An 18,905-nucleotide genomic window follows, 5' to 3' on the forward strand; every position below is an offset into this window, starting at 1 on the left:
CCTGATTTCTGCTTTCAGCCGTGCTTAGCCCCGGCCATTGTGGCCACTTGTGGAGTGAACCAGCGGATGGAAAATCTCTCCCCCTCTACCCCTATAACTCTTTCAAATAAATACATAAATCTTTTTTTTTTTTTTTTTTTTTTGACAGGCAGAGTGGACAGTGAGAGAGAGAGACAGAGAGAAAGGTCTTCCTTTTGCCGTTGGTTCACCCTCCAATGGCCGCCGCGGCTGGCGCACCGCACTGATCCGATGGCAGGAGCCAGGTACTTATCCTGGTCTCCCATGGGGTGCAGGGCCCAAGCACTTGGGCCATCCTCCACTGCACTCCCGGGTCACAGCAGAGAGCTGGCCTGGAAGAGGGGCAACCGGGACAGAATCCGGCACCCCGACCGGGACTAGAACCCGGTGTGCCGGCGCCGCTAGGTGGAGGATTAGCCTAGTGAGCCGCGGAGCTGGCAATACATAAATCTTGAAACAATTAATGTTTGAAATAAACCAGATGAATTCTGACTAATAAACATTTTCAAGGCACTTAGCTACCTATTAAGCCTAACTGGGTATTTTTAATTTTTAATACGAAAAATACAAATAGAAATAAAGTAAACAAAATAGTACGAGCCCCATGTATTTATCATCCAGCTTCAAAAATGCTGTCATTCTACAACTCTTATTTCATCTATGCCTCCACCCATTTCCTTTATCCCACTCAACTGTTTTCCCTTTTAAAATATTTATTTATTTATTTGAGAAGCAGAGAGACAGATCAAGCTTTCCATTTGTTGATCCACCCCTCCATGCCTGCAATGGCTATGGCAAGGCTGGGCCAAAGCTGGGAAGCAGGAACTCAATGAAGGTCTCCCATGTATTAGGTAGGAATCGAATTACTTGAGTCACCACTGCTGCTTTCCAGGGCCTGCATGGCAGAAAGCTGGAGCTGGGGATCAAACCCAGGTACTCCAACATGGGACACAAGCTTCTTTTTAATTCCTAGGCTTAAGTGCCCACCCATTTTTACTTTTAACAGCCATCAGCTATTTTTTTTAAAGTAAAATTTACATACATGGAAATGCACACATTTTAGCATGTATATTTTATAGCATATACCTATATCATGATATAGAACTTTTCTACTTTGGTACCAAGTTTCATACATCCTTTCCTGGCTAATTTTTCTCACCCTGCCTGCCCCTGTGTGGTCCTCAGAGACAACCATCACTCTGACTTTTCCACCTCAGATTAATGTGAAAGGCTCAATAATTGTCCCCAAAAATGCCTGCCTCCCAATCCTTAGAACTTTTGAGTATGATACCTTCTAAGACAAAGAGAACTAAGGATGAAGATAGAAATAAGGACTGCTTTTCAGCTGACCTTAAAATAGCAAGATTACTCTGAATTTTATTTTAAAATGGGCCCAATATAATCACAAGGTCTTTGAAAGTAGAAGAGGGAAGCAAAAGAGAAGGTCAGTGTGATGTGATGCTGACTCAAAGAAGGAAGGAGCCATGAGCCAGGAAAGGCAGACAGCCACTAGAAGTCAGAAAAGACAAGGGAGCAGATTCTACTCAGAGCCCACAGAAAGGAATGCAACCCTATCAGCATCTTGATTTTAGCCCGATGAAAACGCATTAGACTTCTGACTTAGAGAATCGGAAAATAAAATTAGTTTTGCTTATTTGAAAACTTAAAAAAAATACAATAACTTTCTGTCTGGCTTTTTTTGTTCAGTATCAAGTCAGTGAAAGTCATGATGTTCTTTTAATCACTAACTTTCCTTGGTATGAATACAGTTTTAAGAATCCACTTTCAGATGATGGGCACGTAGATTGTTTGCAGTTTGGTGTTATGGTGAATAAAGCTGCCATGAACATCAGTGACAAAGTCTTGTATGAACATTTGCTTCCATTGCTCTGGGTAAATGCTTTGGAGTAGAGGGGTGAGTTATATGGTATTAGGATTAGCTTTTTAAAAAACTGCCAGATCTGTTCTCAAAAGTAGTCAAACATTTCTACCATAAATGTTATTTGTGTTACAGTTGCCAATATGTTAATGTTAGTCAAAATTTTAACTATTCTGGTGAGTCAAAGTAGTATCACACTATCTCACTGTGATTTTAATTTGTATTTCTCCGATGACTAGTGATGCTGAATATTTTACTGTATGCTTATTGACCATTCATATGATCTTTTTTTAAGTTTTATTATTATTTGAGAAGTAGAGTTACAGACAAGAGAGGGAGAGACAAAGAAAGGTTTTCCACCCACTGGTTCACTCCCCAAATAGCTGCAATGGCCAGAGTTGGGCCGATCTTGGGTACAGGGGCCCAAGAACTTGGGCCATCCTCTACTGCTTTCCCAGACCATCAGCAGAGAGCTGGATTGGAAGAGGAGCAGCCGGGACACCAATCAGTGCCCATATGGGATGCCGGCAGCACAGGCACTGTGCCTTTGTACCACCACATACCTGCCTTTAGTTCTCTCAGTCATAAATATCAGGACCGAGGATGTTGTTGGTGATCATCTTCCATCAGTATGTATGATCTGTATACTTGTATAAATATACTAATATTTATTAGTATATTTAATTATATATTAAATATATTATTTAATATTAATTTGTGTTTTAACATTCAGATTGGAGATGTTTTCCATCTCCTTCAAAGTATCTATGTAACTCTTTAATAGCCAGACCAAAAACCTTAGAACCTCACCTACAAGGTTATCTTTCATAACTTTAAACACAAGAAAAATACAAGGGAAGCAACGTTTCTGTGATTAAATTCACTGTTCTTTAATTTCATAAATATCTGTCAAGCACTTGAGCTAGGGATAAGGTAGTGAAGAAGAAAGGCATGGTCTGTACCAAAGGATAGACAAAACCCTGTGGAGGAACAGTTTATTTACCTGACAAATTATGTTTTGTACAACTGAAATTTTCAGACAGTTTGTTCCTTTACACTATAAACACTTAAATCTTTCATTTCAATAATTTCTGATACAAGCTTAAATTTAGAATGCAAATTTCACTTCTGAAAATGATATGTATTTAATATAACATTTTCTTAATGAGCATTACTTTTTTTATTTTGTTATTTTTTTTTTGCAACCTCACTTTTTATAAGGAAGCCGTGGGCTTTCATCGGCTTAGGCAGTCTTTTTAGAAAATGAAAAGGCCAGGGCCGGTGCTGTGGCTTAGCAAGTAAAACCACCACTTGCAGTGCTGGCATCCCGTAAGGGTGCCGGTTCAGGTCCCGGGTGTTCCACTTCTGATCCGGCTCTCTGCTGTGGCCTGGGAAAGCAATAGAAGATGGCCCAAGTCCTTGGGCCCCTGCACCAGTGTGGGAGACCTGGAAGAAGCTCCTGGCTCCTGGCTTCGGATCGGCACAGCTCCAGCCATTGCAGTCAATTGGGGAGTGAACAAGTGAATGGAAGACCTCTCTCTCTCTGCCTCTCCTTCTCCTTCTCTCTCCATGTAACTCTGACTTTCAAGTAAAATAAAATAAATCTTAAAAAAAAAAAAAAAAAAGGCCTCAACTTGCAGGAACGTAATCCTTCCTACAGCAGGGAAAAGGAACCACAGGCCAGTCACCTCCACACCCATGTCTCCTCTGCCTGTGTCTGCACCACAGCACCACCATGCTGCTCTCTGTGGGCCCAAGGAAGAGACGCTCTCGGAGGCTGCGCCCTGAGGAGCTGTGGCCCAGAGGCAAGCACCCAGGCTGTGCTCCTCCCCGTGTGAAAAAGGGGTTTGGGTCATGGGGCGAGTTCTCTGAGGGCTTCTCAGATCTCTGCAGGTGAGGTAGGAAGAATGTATGTGGTCCAAAAACCCAAACGGAAGAGCCTTCAGGGTCGTGGCAAGGTCCAAAGGTATGGAGAGCCTGGAGGAGTGTGGGAGAGGCCATGCCCAGGACGGGGTCCCAGAGGAGACAGCCGTGAATGAGTATTAATTATTATAATCTTTGTAGTACAGTAATAACTTAAAATATTGAAAAAGGAAGGGTTATTTGCATATATGCCTAATGATATAAAACTGCCTGTTTTCAGAGCTTTAATTTTTTAAATATCTTACCAGAATTATGAAGAACAGCATATGGATATTAAAAATATCTGTAAGAGTCATGGCTTTTAAAAACATTGAGACATTATTAGTACTTCCACAGCACCCTTAGCCCCTTTCACAAGACATCTTCATGTCCTTCTTTCAGAGTTAAACATTAGAAATTTTGGGTTTATCATGTGCCTGCTTGTTAGATTTTTTTGTCTTCAATTTTTTTTTTTTTTTTTTTTTTTGACAGGCAGAGTGGACAGTGAGACAGAGAAAGGTCTTCCTTTTTGCCGTTGGTTCACTCTTCAATGGCCACCCTGGAAGAGGGGCAACCGGGACAGAATCCGGCACCCTGACTGGGACTAGAACCCGGTGTGCCGGCGCTGCAAGGCGGAGGATTAGCCTAGTGAGCCGCAGCGCCGGCCAAATTAATTTTTGTACTTATAAATATGTCTGCTTTTGTAAACTCTATAGCCATGGATATTTGTTAATCTGTTTTAAAAAAGGAAACTAAGAAACAAGGTCAGGGCTGGTGCTGTGGTACAGAGGGTTAAACATTCTGGAGTGCAAGCATCCCAAATGGGCCCCGGTTTGAGAACTGGCTGCTCCACTTAATGATACAGCTCCCTGCTAATGTGCCTGTGAAAGCAGAGAGGATGGTCCAAGAGCTTGGGCCCTATCCATGTGGGAGACCTGGATGAAGCTTCTGGCTCCTGGACTTGGCCTGGCCTACCCCTGGCCATTGTGGCCATTTGGGGAATGAAGAAGGGATGAAGATCTTTCTGCCTCTCCCTCTCTTTAATTCTTACTTTCAAATAAATGTCTTAAAAAAAAAAAAAAAAAAGCAAGCAAGCTCATTAGCACTGAATTTTAAGCAAAAATCAGCAGATTCCAAGAGAAGACCTGAGGGGTTCTCTGTTGAGTACAGTTCATGAGCATTAGTGCATCTTCACTGGGACATCTATCTTGCCTGTTTCAAGGCCTCGGATTTAATTCCTGTTACTGAAGATTATTTCATATGGTTTGGTCTGCCAAGTAGATGACCTTATAAGTCATGTGCTATGGAGCAGAGGGATTCACAGTCTAAAAGATACTGAAGTGATGTTAGTAGTAAAAAATTCAACCTCTTCAATTCCCTGTGGGAAAAAAAAGCCCAAAAAGTGCAAATGACTTGCCTTAAGTCACAAGCTTGTAAGCAACAGAGCTAAAGTTAAGAAGACTGGCATTCAGCTGGGGACTCCCCAGGGGACACTGGCAATGTCTAGAGACATTTTGTTTGTCCCACTTAAGAGGGTGCCACTGGTATCTAGGAGGCAAAGCCCAGACATGCTGCTAAAATTCTTAAAATACACGGGACAACACAACAAAGAATAATCTGGCCTAAAACATCAATTATGCCAAGGCTGTTAAATCATGACTTAGAACTACACTTTCTCAGATCGATGTAATCAACTTTACACTTAACACAAGCATTCTGAGAATAAGAGTGCTAAAACAGGATAATTATCTTTAGTCAAACTTTCAAACAAATTTAGATACAGTTTGCATCCTGTGCAAGAATATAATAGATAAAAGAATAAGAACATACTCACCAGGAGCCAAAACCCAAAGGTCTCCTATCGTAATCTGGTAGATCAGGAGCAATCTTACAAGCTTGTATGTTCAGGTACTTAAAGATGTGGATTTTGCCTTTTATGCATATCTAAAGAAAGTAATACATAAAGGTAATTAAATTACTATGAGTCTAAAACATATATTCTTTTACTGTAGTGAGCTTTTTACATAATATAAACAGGATACAAGACATTTCTGTCAAGTATGTACAATAATTTTTTAAAAGTTTTATTTATTTAAAAGGCAGAGTTGCAGAGAGAGAATGGGGGGGGGCGGGGCAGATAGAGAGGTCTTCCATCTGCTGGTTCACTCCCCAAATGGCCCCAGTGGCCAGAGCTGGGCCAGACAGAAGCTAAGAGCCAGCAGCTCCATCCGGGTCTCCCAGAGCAGTGTTATTTAAGTATTTAACTGGTAAATATAAGTTTATATTTTCTAATCACTTATAAGTTTCAGTAACACACAAAATAGATAAATAATAATTACACTATTAGAATACTACATAAGCTTATAATGCTCATTAGTTATATATAATCAATGATTTAAAGAATTTTTCCTCAATAAATTATACTGGTAACTTTCGCCTTTAGGAATCCAACAATCATACATGATTATGCTTTTCATTCTGTTTTCTGTAATAAAGAGAGCAAGAAATGATGAAATATTACAGTCATATACATTTCTGTTGCTACCTATTGTAAACGTCAAATTCTTTAAAGTTTATGAGACCCTTTTACTATTATTAAGTTTAGTAATAAGGTTTTTTTTTTTTAAGATTTTATTTATTTATTTTTGAAAGGTAGGATTACAGACAGTGAGAGGGAGAGACATAGAGAAAGGTCTTCCATCCACTAGCTCACTCCCCAAATGCCCGCAACGGCTAGAGCTGGGCTGGTCCAAAACCAGGAACTGGGAGCCTCTTTAGGGTCTCCCATGCAGGTCCAGGGGCCCAAGTGCTTGGGCCATCTTCTACTGCTTTCCCAGGCCATAGCAGAGAGCTGGATTGAAAGAGGAGCAGCCGGGATTTGAACTGGTGCCCATATGGGATGCTGGTGTCACAGGTGGAGGATTAACCTACTGTGCCACAGAGCCAGCCCATAGTCATAAGGTTTTAGTTATCAGGGCCAGCACTTTGGCACAGTAGCTTAAATCACACCCAAGCTGGTTTGAGTTCTGGCTGCTCCACTGCCTATCCAGCTCTCTGCTAAAGAACCTAGGAAAGCAGCGGAAGATGGCCCAAGCACTTGGGCCCCTGCACCCATGTGGGAGACCCAGATAAAGGTCCTGACTCCTGGCTTTGCTCTGGCCCAGCCCTGGCCGTTGTGGCCATTTGGAGAGTGAACCAGTGGATGAAGATTCTCTCTCTCTCTCTCCTTCTCTGCCTCTACCTCTCTCTCTCTCTTTTTCTCTGTAACTCTGCCTTTCAAATAAATAAATAAATCTTAAAAAAAAAAACATTTAAAAAAAAGAACTTAATTTCTAACCAGCAGATAATTGTGCATAATTAAATTTCAAATTTCATCCTTATTCAAGAAAAGCCTGTAACATACTTCCACTCTGATTTACCTGTGCAGGAGGCGACTGTAGTGGATTGTTATCTAGGGTTATCATTTGGAGGTGCCGCAGGTTCCGATAACAGACAGGGATTGTTGTAATTTTATTGCATGAGAAGTCTAACCGTATCAAAGGCAACTCTGCCAGCTCTGCATGAAGGTAGAACAGAAATGAATAAAGAATGATATTTTAAAACTAGGAAGTTTTTACAAGAGTTTCTAGTTAAATATGGTGGGTTTAACAGGTACTTAGTTCCATTCTCTCTTCATGATTAACTGATGTGATAAAATGGTGTTAAATAAAATCCAGCTGCCTACAGATATGAATACCAGTAAAAAGAGAGTGGTTTGACTTCCTCCCCCACAATCCTCACACCCTGCCTCCCAGAAAGTCTCAGAAGCTAGAGCCTCTGGTATCAAAAAGGTGAGGATGAAAGAGGAATGAGATGACAGTCTACATAAGGAATAGATGGCTCACACAGGTGGAGCACTGTCCCTCCAGTCAGAATCAGCAAATGATTTTCCAGTGAAACTGAATCAAAAGGTTCTAAACTCAGGGACCCCAGGTATAGTGGAAAGTCACAATAAGTTGTCACTTGAAAATGGAGGACATAAGTGAAAGTTTACACACTTACTAATACCTTAGCACCATCTCACCCTACCCCACCTCATCCCCAGTTCTTGAATGCTAGTAGTTAGGAATACACACAATAACATAGGAGAAATGGGACATCTTCCTCTTAAGAAACTACAAAGTCCTACACAAAAGACTATAGACACCAATTCGGAATTTTTCCTAATAAAATATTTCTCTTGCTGCTTAATTATCATTATACAATTTCTGCCCAATATACTCAGAATTTCTCATTAGTTATAACCAGACAGCATATGACCCACAGGTATTCAGAGAAGTCTGACATGTTAAGATGGAAATCAAACAAACCAGCCAACTGAAAAAAGGAACTCAGAAGAAACAGGTAACATGTAAGAAATAGAATAAAATTTTCAAAGGCTATAATTAATACCCTTAATTTCAGAGAAATAAGATACTAAACAAGTAAAATAAGAAAGGAATGATTAAAACAAAACACAGAATACAAAGAGTCTTAGAAATGACATACATGTCAGAATCTAAAACTTCAGAACAGTTGGGCAACAAATGGTTAGAATATGACAAATGAATGACAAAAAGGGTAAGAAATATCATGGAGGAGAGGGTCAGTGTTGCGGCATGACAGGTTAAGCTTGTGATGCCAGCATCCATAGAGTTCAGGTTTGAGTCCCAGTTGTTCCACTTCTGATCCAGCTTCCTGCTAATGTGTCCAAGGAAAGCAGCAGAAGATGGTCCCTGCCACTCACAAGGGAGATCAAAATGGAGTACAAGGCTCATGGCTTCAGCTGTTGTAGTCATTTGGGGAGTGAAACAGCAGATGGAAGATCTCTCTGTGTACCTCCCTCTCTCTAACTCTGCTTTCAAGTAAATAAATAAATCTTTAAAAAACATATCATAGGGGCTGGCGCTATGGCACAGCAGGTGAAAGCCCTGGTCTGCAACACCAGCATCCCATATGTGTGCTGGTTTGAGTCCTGGCTGCTCCACTGCCAATCCAGCTCTCTGCTGATGGCCTGGGAAAGCAATAGAAGATGGCCCAAGTCCTTGGGACCCTGCACCTGCATGGGAGACCTGAAGGAAGCTCCTAGCTTCAGATCGGTGCAACTCCAGCAGTTGTGGCCAATTGGGGAGTGAACCAGGGGATGGGAGATCTCTCTCTCTCTCTCTCTCTCTGCCTCTGCTTCTCTGTAACTCTGGCTTTCAAATAAATAAATCTTTTTAAAAAAAAATCATGCCATCTGAAAAAAACAAAACCATATCACAGGATCAAAGAGGTCTAAAATACAATCAACAAATATTCCAGAAAGAGAACAGAGAAACCAAAAGAGAGGAAATGATCAAGAACAATAAAACAATTTCCCTGAATGAGAAAATGAATCCTTGATTTGGAAAGAGGTCCACCAAATAACTAGCATACTGAATTAAAACAACTTATACTTTGGCACATCATCACAAAATTTCAGAGAACAGAAAAAAAAATCTTAAAATCTTTCAGAGAGATAGCAAACAAGGAACTGGGATTACAAATGGCAGACTGTCAATCATCCATTTTTATCACTGGAAGTTACAAGTGAAAAAAGACTGAAAACTCCTGAGAAAACTTTCTCAACCTAGAATCTATAATCAAACAAGTTACGAAGAAAAAAGAGATTGAGAGGCTGGTGCTGTGGTACAGCAGGTTAACACCTGGCCTGAAGTGCCGGCATCCCATATGGGCGCCGGTTCGAGACCCAGCTACTCCACTTGCAATCCAGCTCTCCGCTATGGCCTGGAAAAGCAGTAGAAGATGGCTCAAGTCCTTGGGCCCCTGCACCCAAGTGGGAAACCCGGAAGAAGCTCCTGGCTCCTGGCTTCGGATCAGTGCAGCTCCAGCCATTGCGGCCAATTGGGGAGTAAACCAGTGGATGAAGACTTCTCTCTCTCTCTCTCTCTCTCTCTGCCTCTCCTCTCTCTGTGTAACTCAAATAAATAGATAAATCTTAAAAAAAAAAAAAGAAAGAAAAAAGATTGATTGATTGATTGATTTGAGAGAGAAAGAGACACAGAGAAATATCTTCAATCAGCCAGCTCTAGGCCAAGCCAAAGCCAGCAGCTAGGAATTCCATCCATGTCTCCCACAGGGGTGGTAGGGACCCATCTTCCATTGCTTTCCCAGGCGCATTGGCACAAAGGTGGATTGGAAGCAGAGCAGATGTAACTCAAACTGGCACTCTGATATGGAACGCCAGTGTCCCAAGCAGTCTTTTAACTCGCTATATAATAATCCTGGCCCCTCAAACTAGTTGCTAATCCAGGGTGAGGTCTCAAAAAAAATTCTCCTATGACACAGTCTCAGGAAACTGCTAGAAGATGTTCTCCAGCAAAACAGGGAGGAAATTAATAAATAAGATGTAGAATCCAGGAATAAGAGTATTCAACATAGAACAAAGAAAACTGGGCAGCAACACTAGAGCACAACCAGTCCATTTCAGAAAGGAAATAAAAGGGCTCAGTGTAGGAGATAGGCAAGCGAAAAAGTGATAGATAATTCATGTGGTTTAAGAACACTGCTGGACTCTGCTGTGGCACGGGAAAGCAGTGGAGGATGGCCCAAGTGCTTGGGTCCCTGCACCCGCGTTGGAGACCGGGAGGAAGCACCCGGCTTCTGGCTTCGGATCGGCGCAGCGCCGGCCATGGAAGGAAGACCTTTTACTCTGTCTCTCTCTCACTGTCTATAACTCTCTCTCTGTCTCTCTCTCTCACTGTCTAACTCTGCCTGTCAAAAATAAATAAATAAATAAAAAGAACACTGCTTGAAAAAAGAAGATGGAACTAGTTATAGTTACTTAAAAAAGCCAAGCACACAAAAAAAATGAGGAATTATTATTCTAGAAAATAACAAGATGCACAAGGAAGAAAATAAAATCAGAGTATATCATTTGAAACGGCAAGGAATACTATTTATATAATAATAAGCAAAGGGATAGCAAATAATTATTTAAACAAAAATATGATAAAACTACATTGGAAAAAGATGAGAGGAGGGAAGTAAAAGTAGAATATAGTGTTAACATGAAGAAATAAAATCCTTATCTACCCAAATAGGAAAATTATATAAATGTCAAAGACAATAATGCCAGTAATAGCATTAGAAGCACATCATTTAGAAATAAGTTAACAAATACTGCTGAAAGACTCAAAGGAGTTCAATGAAAGTAAATGATTCTGGCCACTGAAGCTGGGATGTGGGGTGGTCTGAGGCATAGGAATGCTATTATTTATTTTAAGCTTCTTAATACTGTTTGGTGCAATACTTTATTGATGAAATTTTAAATTAATTTAAAATCAAAACAATATAACAAAAGATGTACCATGATACTTACACTAAGTGTAACATGTTAAGAGACGACCAACAATCCACAGGAATTCCTATATTATCTCATGTAGCTGTTGGAATAAAGCTTTACCTGCCATTTCTATTTAACTGAATATGCTAAGATTACAATATAAGCTGTTTAAAAAACACATAGAAAACTTTGTGTGATTCACAGTTTTATTAGTAGTACACATTCAAAGTAAGATACAGAAATAAATTAGATGATAAAACTATTACTCTGTAATTGTCATTTTTTATTTGTTTTTTATTTATTTGTAAGAGAGAGAGAAGGAGAGGCAGAGAGATGAGGGGGGGCAGGTCCTCCATCTGCTGGTTCACTCCCCAGTTGGCCACAATGGCCAGAGCTGGGCCAATCTGAAGCCAGGAGCCAGGAGCCAGGAGCTTCTTCTGGGTCTCCCACTCGGGTACAGGGAACCAAGGACTTGGGCCATCTTCTGCTGTTTTCCCAGGCCATAGCAGAGAGCTGGATCAGAAGTGGAGCAGCCAGGACCCGAACAGGTGCCCAAATGGGATGCCAGCATTGCAGGCGGTGGCTTTACCTGCTACGCCACAGCACTGGCCCTATAACTGTCATTTGAAATCCCCAATATTATTTTCATCACAACTCCAGTGTTTTCATTAGTTGATTTCAAATTATGTAAGTATTATTACATGAGTAAATCTTTAAAGATTAACCACAGTAGGTGGAAATTCTAGGTTAAAAGATCATGTGTCGGGGCCAGTGCTGTGGTGTAGCAGGTAAAGCTGCTGCCTGCAGTGCCAGCATCCCATATGGGCGCCTGTTTGAGTCCCAGTTGCTCCACTTCCAATCCAGCTCTCTGCTATGGCCTGGGAAAGCAGTAGAAGATGGCCCAAGTGCTTGGGCCCCGTACCTGCGTGAGAGACCTGGAAGAAGCTCCTAGCTTTGGATCAGCGCAGTTCCAGACGTTGCGGCTATCTGAGGAGTGAACCAGAGGATGGAAGACCTCTTTCTCTCTGTCTCTCCTTCTCTCTGTGTAACTCTGGCATTCAAATAAATAAATAAATCTTAAAAAGAAAAGAAAAGAAAAGAAAAGAAAAGAAAAGAAAAGAAAAGAAAAGAAAAGAAAAGAAAAGAAAAGAAAAGAAAAGAAAAGATAAGATCATGTGTCAGGGCCAGTGCTATGGTGCAGGGGTTAAAGCCCCGGCATGCAGTGCTGGCATTCCATGTGGGCACTGGTTCGAGTCCCGGATGTTCCACTTCCAAGCCAGCTCTGCTGATGTGTCTGGGAAAGCAGCAGAGGATGGCCCAAGCGCTTGGGCCCCTGCACCCACATGGGAGACTGGGAAGAAGCTCCTGGATCCTGGCTTCAGATTGGCTCAGCTTCAGCCATTGCGGCCATTTGGGGAGTGAACAAGCAGATGGAAGACCTCTCTCTCTCTCTCTCTCTCTGTAACTCTTTCAAATAAATAAAACAAAACTTAAAAAAAAAAAGATCATGTATATGATTTGGGTTCTCCTGAGGATAGAACTTCATTCACACTGTTGAGCTGGTAGGAAACAAAACCAGGAGGAAATGAGGAAGATGTTGAAGAAAGGTGTGAAGGTCACTGGGCAAGTCTAGTGAGAGGAAAGATGTGCAGGATTTTGGGTAGTATGGTTGTGGTAAGAATACAAAGGTAGATTGAAAAGTTACTTTTTTATATATTTACTTGGAATCCAAAATGTCAAAGCTATCCTCATGTGTTATAACTAAATCTTATATTGGATCAAATTGTTTGGGTTCTACAGTGAAAGTGAAAATATCACTAGTTAATTCAACATTTATTATACATTACAAGTCATGTTTTATAGAAGAATCTAGAAAGTCATTGCCATGAAAACACCTTCTGAAGATTCTTGATCTTTCACTTGTACATTCTGAAATGTTTATGCATGAATTCCTGGGATCTGTTTCAAAATGAGGATGGGGTGGAGGAAAGTGGATGAGGGGACAGATGAAGCAAAACTGCCTGAGCTGTTAATTATTGTAGCTGAGTGACGGGGTACATGGAGTTCATTGCATATGACATTCTCCATAACAAAATTAATGCTATTCTCAATCTAATAAAATAATGGTTCTCTCCATTTTCTCTTTTCTAAGTTTTTATTTCATGAATTTGAATCTATGAAAGATTGATAAGTATACATAATTCATCATTTTCATTATTCAAATACACATACCAGAGTTTACAGTTACCCAAAAATGACTAGTATCTCACCCCATTCATTACTCACTCTACGAATAATTTCCACACTATTAATTAGCCTCTGTTTAACATTTTCAGTGAAGTTTAAAGTTAAGTTTAGCTTAAAGTTCATGTTTAAAACAGTGCTACTTGCAGGAATGTTTACCATTATAATAAACTATCCCTTTATCAAAACATATTATATTTCCCCCAGTCACATTTATCCGGAGTTACTGATTACGTAAGTTGACAAGATCTAAAAATAGTATCATTGGTTAATAGTGGTCAAAACTTTTCACTGCTGGCGCCGTGGCTCACTTGGCTAATCCTCTGCCTTGCGGCGCTGGCACACCGGGTTCTAGTCCCGGTCGGGGCTCTGGATTCTGTCCCGGTTGCCCCTCTTCTAGGCCAGCTCTCTGCTGTGGCCAGGGAGTGCAGTGGAGGATGGCCCAAGTGCTTGGGCCCTGTATCCCATGGGAGACCAGGATAAGTACCTGGCTCCTGGCTTCGGATCAGCGCGATGCGCCAGTCGCAGCGCACCGGCCGCGGCAGCCATTGGAGGGTGAACCAACGGCAAAGGAAGACCTTTCTCTCTGTCTCTCTCTCTCTCACTGTCCACTATGTCAAAAAATAAAAAAAAAAAAAAAAATAAAACTTTTCACTAAAGTGTTTTAAAATCTGCAATGGACCAGGTAAGATTATTAAATAAATCAATAAATCTCAAACACTAGCCCTAATTCATCAATTTTTGTCTGTGTCCATCAACCTAAGAAATCTTTAAAATGTAAATAATAATTTTCTTACCTTCAGGCAAACGGACTAAGTGATTTCTTCTTACATTAAGGTCTCTCAAGGCCTCCAGATTACCAATTTGGGAAGGTATAGTTTGAATTTCATTGCAGCTCACATCCTATTTTGAATACAAAATAAAGATACTTTTAGTATTATAAACTTTACTGCTATAAATTATCTACAAAATGAAATGAGAAGATAATACCATATGGTCTTTCCCAGTGTTAAAAAAAATATTGATTCTGTGTCCAAGAATAATTCCACAATTTTTTTTAAATTATTTATGTGAGATGTAGAATTACAGAAAGAGAGAGGGAGAGACAGAGGGAGAAGTCTTCCATCCACTGGTTCATTCCCCAAATGGCCGCAACGGCTGGAGCTGGGCCGATCGGAAGCCAGGAGCTTTTTCTGGGTCTTTCATGTGGGTGCAAGAGCCCAAGCACTTGGGCCATCTTCTACTGCTTTCCCAGGCTATTAGCAGAGAGTTCGATTGGAAGTGGTGCAGCCGTGACTCAAACCAGCACCCATCTGGGATGATGGCACTGCAGGCAGAGGCTTAGCCTACTATGCCACAACGCGGACCCTCCGTAATGTTTACTGGTACTTAATTATTTTTTTTAGCCAGGTCAGCACTATCATAAATTATTTACATTTCTTTTTTTTTTTTTTTTTAAGATTTATTTACTTATTTGAAACAGTTAGAGAGAGAGAGATTGACCCTTCCATCTGCTGGTTCACTCCCCAGCTAGGGCTGGGCCAGGCTGAAGCCAGTAGCCAGGAGCTTCTTCCAGATCTCCCACATTGGTAAAGGGGCCAAAGCACTTGGGCCATCTTCCACTACTTTTCTAGGCCATAGCAGAGAGCTGGATTGGAAGTGGAGCAGCCGGGACTCAAATCAGCGTCCATATGGGATGCCAGCACTGCAGACAGCAGTTTAATATGCTGCACCACAGTGCCAGCCTCAGTATTTAATTTTTAAAATTTATAGCTTTTTGGCCATTTGGGGAATGAAGCAGCAGAAGGAAGATCTCTCCTTGTCTTTCTTCCACTCTCTGTAACTCTGCCTTTCAAATAAATACAAAATTCAATATTAAAAAAAAATTACAGGTTTTTGACTGGTTCTACGTATTTTACACAGATCTACATGAATGTTGTGAGCATAACTAAAATTAAATGATTTAGGATGTGAATAGGTGGTCTAGAAAATCAGATTAATAAAAATATTGGTGGAAAAGTAGAAAAGAGTATAAAGCTTTTTAAAAAAGATTGATTTAAGATAATATTTTAATTTTATATTACTGTAATGAAACTTGAAAAAATGCAACAATGATAAAAATCATAAAGATAAAATTATTTGAGGGGCAGGCATTTGGTGCAATGGTTAAGACAATGCTTGGGATGCCCACTTCCCAAAGTAGATTGTCTAGGTTTGAGTTCTGGCTCTACTACTTTTTTTTTTTGGACAGGCAGAGTGGACAGTGAGAGAGAGAGACAGAGAGAAAGGTCTTCCTTTTCCATTGGTTCACCCTCCAATGGCTGCTGCGGCCGGCGCACCGCGCTGATCTGATGGCAGGAGCCAGGTGCTTCTCCTGGTCTCCCATGGGGTGCAGGGCCCAAGCACTTGGCCATCCTCCACTGCTCTCCCGGGCCACAGCAGAGAGCTGGCCTGGAAGAGGGGCAACCGGGACAGAATCCGGCACCCCGACCAGGACTAGAACCCGGTGTGCCGGCGCCACAAGGCGGAGGATTAGCCTAGTGAGCCGCGGCGCCAGCCCTGGCTCTACTTCTGATCCAGTTTCCTGCTAATGTGTACAACTGGGAGGTGGCAGGTGATGGCTCAAGCACTTGGGCCCCTGTAACCCATGTGGGAAACCCAAAGTGAGCTCCTGACTCCCAGCTTTGACGTGGCTCACTCCAGGATGGGTACAGGCCATTGGAAACCAAACCAGCAGGCGGATGATCTTTCTCCCCTTATCCCTTTCTCCCCCTTTCAAATAAAATGAAAAAAAAAAAAAAAAAAAAAAAAGAATATGAAATAAAAATCCATGGATGATGACTGAAATAATTCTTAACTGATTGTCATGGAAAATAATAAAGTACAAAATTCAAAATGTTGTAAACTAAGACCTCCCAGAATAATCTGTAAACCCATAATGATGTACAGCAGAAGAAAGTGCTAAGCTGTCACACTAACTCTTAAAATTCTTCCAATACATGAGTAAAAGAGTATCAGATATCTACTATTTATAAAACATCATTTATCAAAAACTTGAAAAAGCTTCAGACATTGTTTTTTAATTTTCCCAAAATATTCTTAGAGAAAACAATACCAGTTTTGCTTTTCCTACCAACAGTAACAGAAGTAGAACCAGAAGCAGCCTTCTTAGTCTAATGCTCTAGACATTAAAGTTAAAGGCATTCTAAAAAATGTTGAAAGAGCAGTTTATTTCTACTTAAAAATAAAGGGGGAGAGAGGGAAAGAGGCAACAAGGATGTTACAGAAAGACCATCAGGAGAGAATCAGGAGTCTCAGGTTACTAATTTTTACTCTGCCACAAAATCTCCCTAAGAGTGAGGGTTATCAGTTAATTTCCTTTGTGGAAACAAAAAACAGCTTCTGTGAGATATATCTTTTAAATATTTAGAATTGAGTTAGTAGGCACAAAAAACTTAAATGATTTGAAAATAAACGTAAGAATCTGCAGTGTAATTTTTATAGAAAGCTTTTATTTGATAAATATAAATTTCATAAGTACAACTTTTGGATTATAGGCATTCTTCCCCCCATTCCCATCCTCACACTCCCAAACCATCCCACCTCCTACTCCCTCTCCCACCTTATTCTTCATTAAGATTTATTTTTAATTATCTTTATACACAGAAGATTAACTCTATACTAAGTAGAGATTTCAACAGTTTGCACCCACACACACACACAAAATATAAAGTACTGTTTGAAGACTAGTTTTAACATTAGTTCTCATAGTACAACACATTAAGGACAGAGGTCCTACATGGGGAACAAGTGCACAGTGACTCCTGTTGTTGATTTAACAACTAACACTCTTTATTTATGGTGTCAGTGATCACCTGAGGCTCTTGTCACTGCAGTATAATTTACCACCAGTTCATTTTATTAACCCAAGTTCTGAAGAAACAGTAACAAATACATAATTTGGTTTAATTTCCCAGATCTGACTCTCAAAACAGTAGTCTAGCATCTAGACTAGATTTGTGTGTGAATTTAAGAGTTATTTATTTCAACGACAGAGCTACAGAGAGAGAGAGTGGGAGAAACTGAGAGAGAGAGATCTTCCTTCTGCTGATTCACTCCCCAAATGGTTGCAACAGCTAGACCAGGGCCAGGCCAAAGCCAGGAGCTTCTTCTAGGTCTTCTAAGAGAGTGCAGGGGCCCAAGCATTCAGGCCATCACCTGCTGTTTTCCCAGGCCATCAGCAGGGAGGTGGATCAGAAGTGGAGCAGCCTAGATAAAAACCAGCACCCCTATGGGATGCCAATGCTACAGGTGGTGGCTCTACCTACTATGCAGCAGCTCTAGCCTCTAAGTGTGAATTTTTACAAGTAATCTCTTATATTTATAATCTATCTGCAAAAGAGTGCTCTAATTTGTGTTCTAACTAGAAAATATGTGTATTAATTTTTTGTCTCTGATAAACGTCTTTGTTAATAAACCTACAATGAATTATCCTCCCAAACCTCAATGGACATAATTGCGTTTGACCATTTCAGAAATAAAAATACGGGCTTTATAGTTCAGGTAAGCTGATTTTAAGTTCTACTTTGGCAATGTAACTTTGGGCTAATTATTTAACCTATCTGAGTACTAGTTTTCTCAGTCATAAAATCAGGATAATTTCAGTACACTTAATACTACTGTGACGGAATGAGAAATGTCTTATTCCATCATAACATAATTACTCAAGTAGTGGTTTCTTATCATTTAAAAGGAGTGGTAAGGGTCAGCACTCTGGCGAATGGGGAAAAGCCACCACCTGCAGTGCTGGCATCCCATATGGGAATCGGTTCAAGTCCCGGCTGCTCCACTTCTTTTTTTTTTTTTTTTTTTTTTTAATTATTTTATTTATTTGACAGACAGTTACAGAGAGATGGAGAGCCAAAGAGAGAAGTCTTCCATTTCTCTGGTTCACTTTCCAAATGACTGCAAACGCCAGAACTGAGCTGATCCAAAGCCAGGAGCCAGAAGTTTCTTCCTGGTTTCCCACACACTTGGGATCTCAAATGTTTCATAATACAGAAATCACTTAATGTTGGTCAGAACATAATTCTAATGATATTTTCCCACTCTGTGTGGGCCTTTTAAACTTGTATTTTCAGGTTTTTTTTTTTTTTTAAAGATCTATTTATTTATTTGAAAGGCAGAGTTATAGAGAGGCAGAGACAGATAGAGAGAGAGGTCCTCCACCTGGTGGTTTACTCCCCAAATGGCTACAACAGCTGGAGCTAGGCTGATCTGAAGCCAGGAACCGGGAGCTTCTTCTGGGTTTCCTATTAAGGTGCATGGGCCCAAGCACTTGGGCCATCTTCTATTGCTTTCCCAGGCACATTAGTAGGGAGCTGGATCGCAAGTGGAATGGTTGGGATTGAACCAGCGTCCATATGGGAGGCTGGTGCTGCAGGCAGCAGCTTTACCTGCTACGTCACAGTGCCGGCCCCTATAATCCTTTCTTAATTCTGTGGTAAAGCACCTGAT

The 18,905-nt window shown here is 40.7% G+C and overlaps 1 protein-coding gene across 27 annotated transcripts in view; it reads right to left on the bottom strand.

Annotated features, from left to right (window-relative positions):
* Positions 1-18,905, bottom strand: part of LRCH3 (leucine rich repeats and calponin homology domain containing 3) — a 152,047-nt gene that overhangs the window by 78,277 nt on the left and 54,865 nt on the right. For all 27 annotated transcript variants that reach the window (XM_051859207.2, XM_070072253.1, XM_070072247.1 and 24 more), the window contains exons 4-6: positions 14,186-14,291; positions 7,219-7,355; positions 5,634-5,743 (exon numbers count right to left, since the gene is read on the bottom strand). In XM_051859207.2, coding sequence (XP_051715167.1) covers positions 5,634-5,743; positions 7,219-7,355; positions 14,186-14,291 — 353 coding nt within the window. The remainder of the gene's footprint in view (positions 1-5,633; positions 5,744-7,218; positions 7,356-14,185; positions 14,292-18,905) is intronic.

The sequence above is a fragment of the Oryctolagus cuniculus genome, chromosome 4 (assembly GCF_964237555.1).
Source record: "Oryctolagus cuniculus chromosome 4, mOryCun1.1, whole genome shotgun sequence".
NCBI classification, from domain to species: domain Eukaryota; kingdom Metazoa; phylum Chordata; class Mammalia; order Lagomorpha; family Leporidae; genus Oryctolagus; species Oryctolagus cuniculus.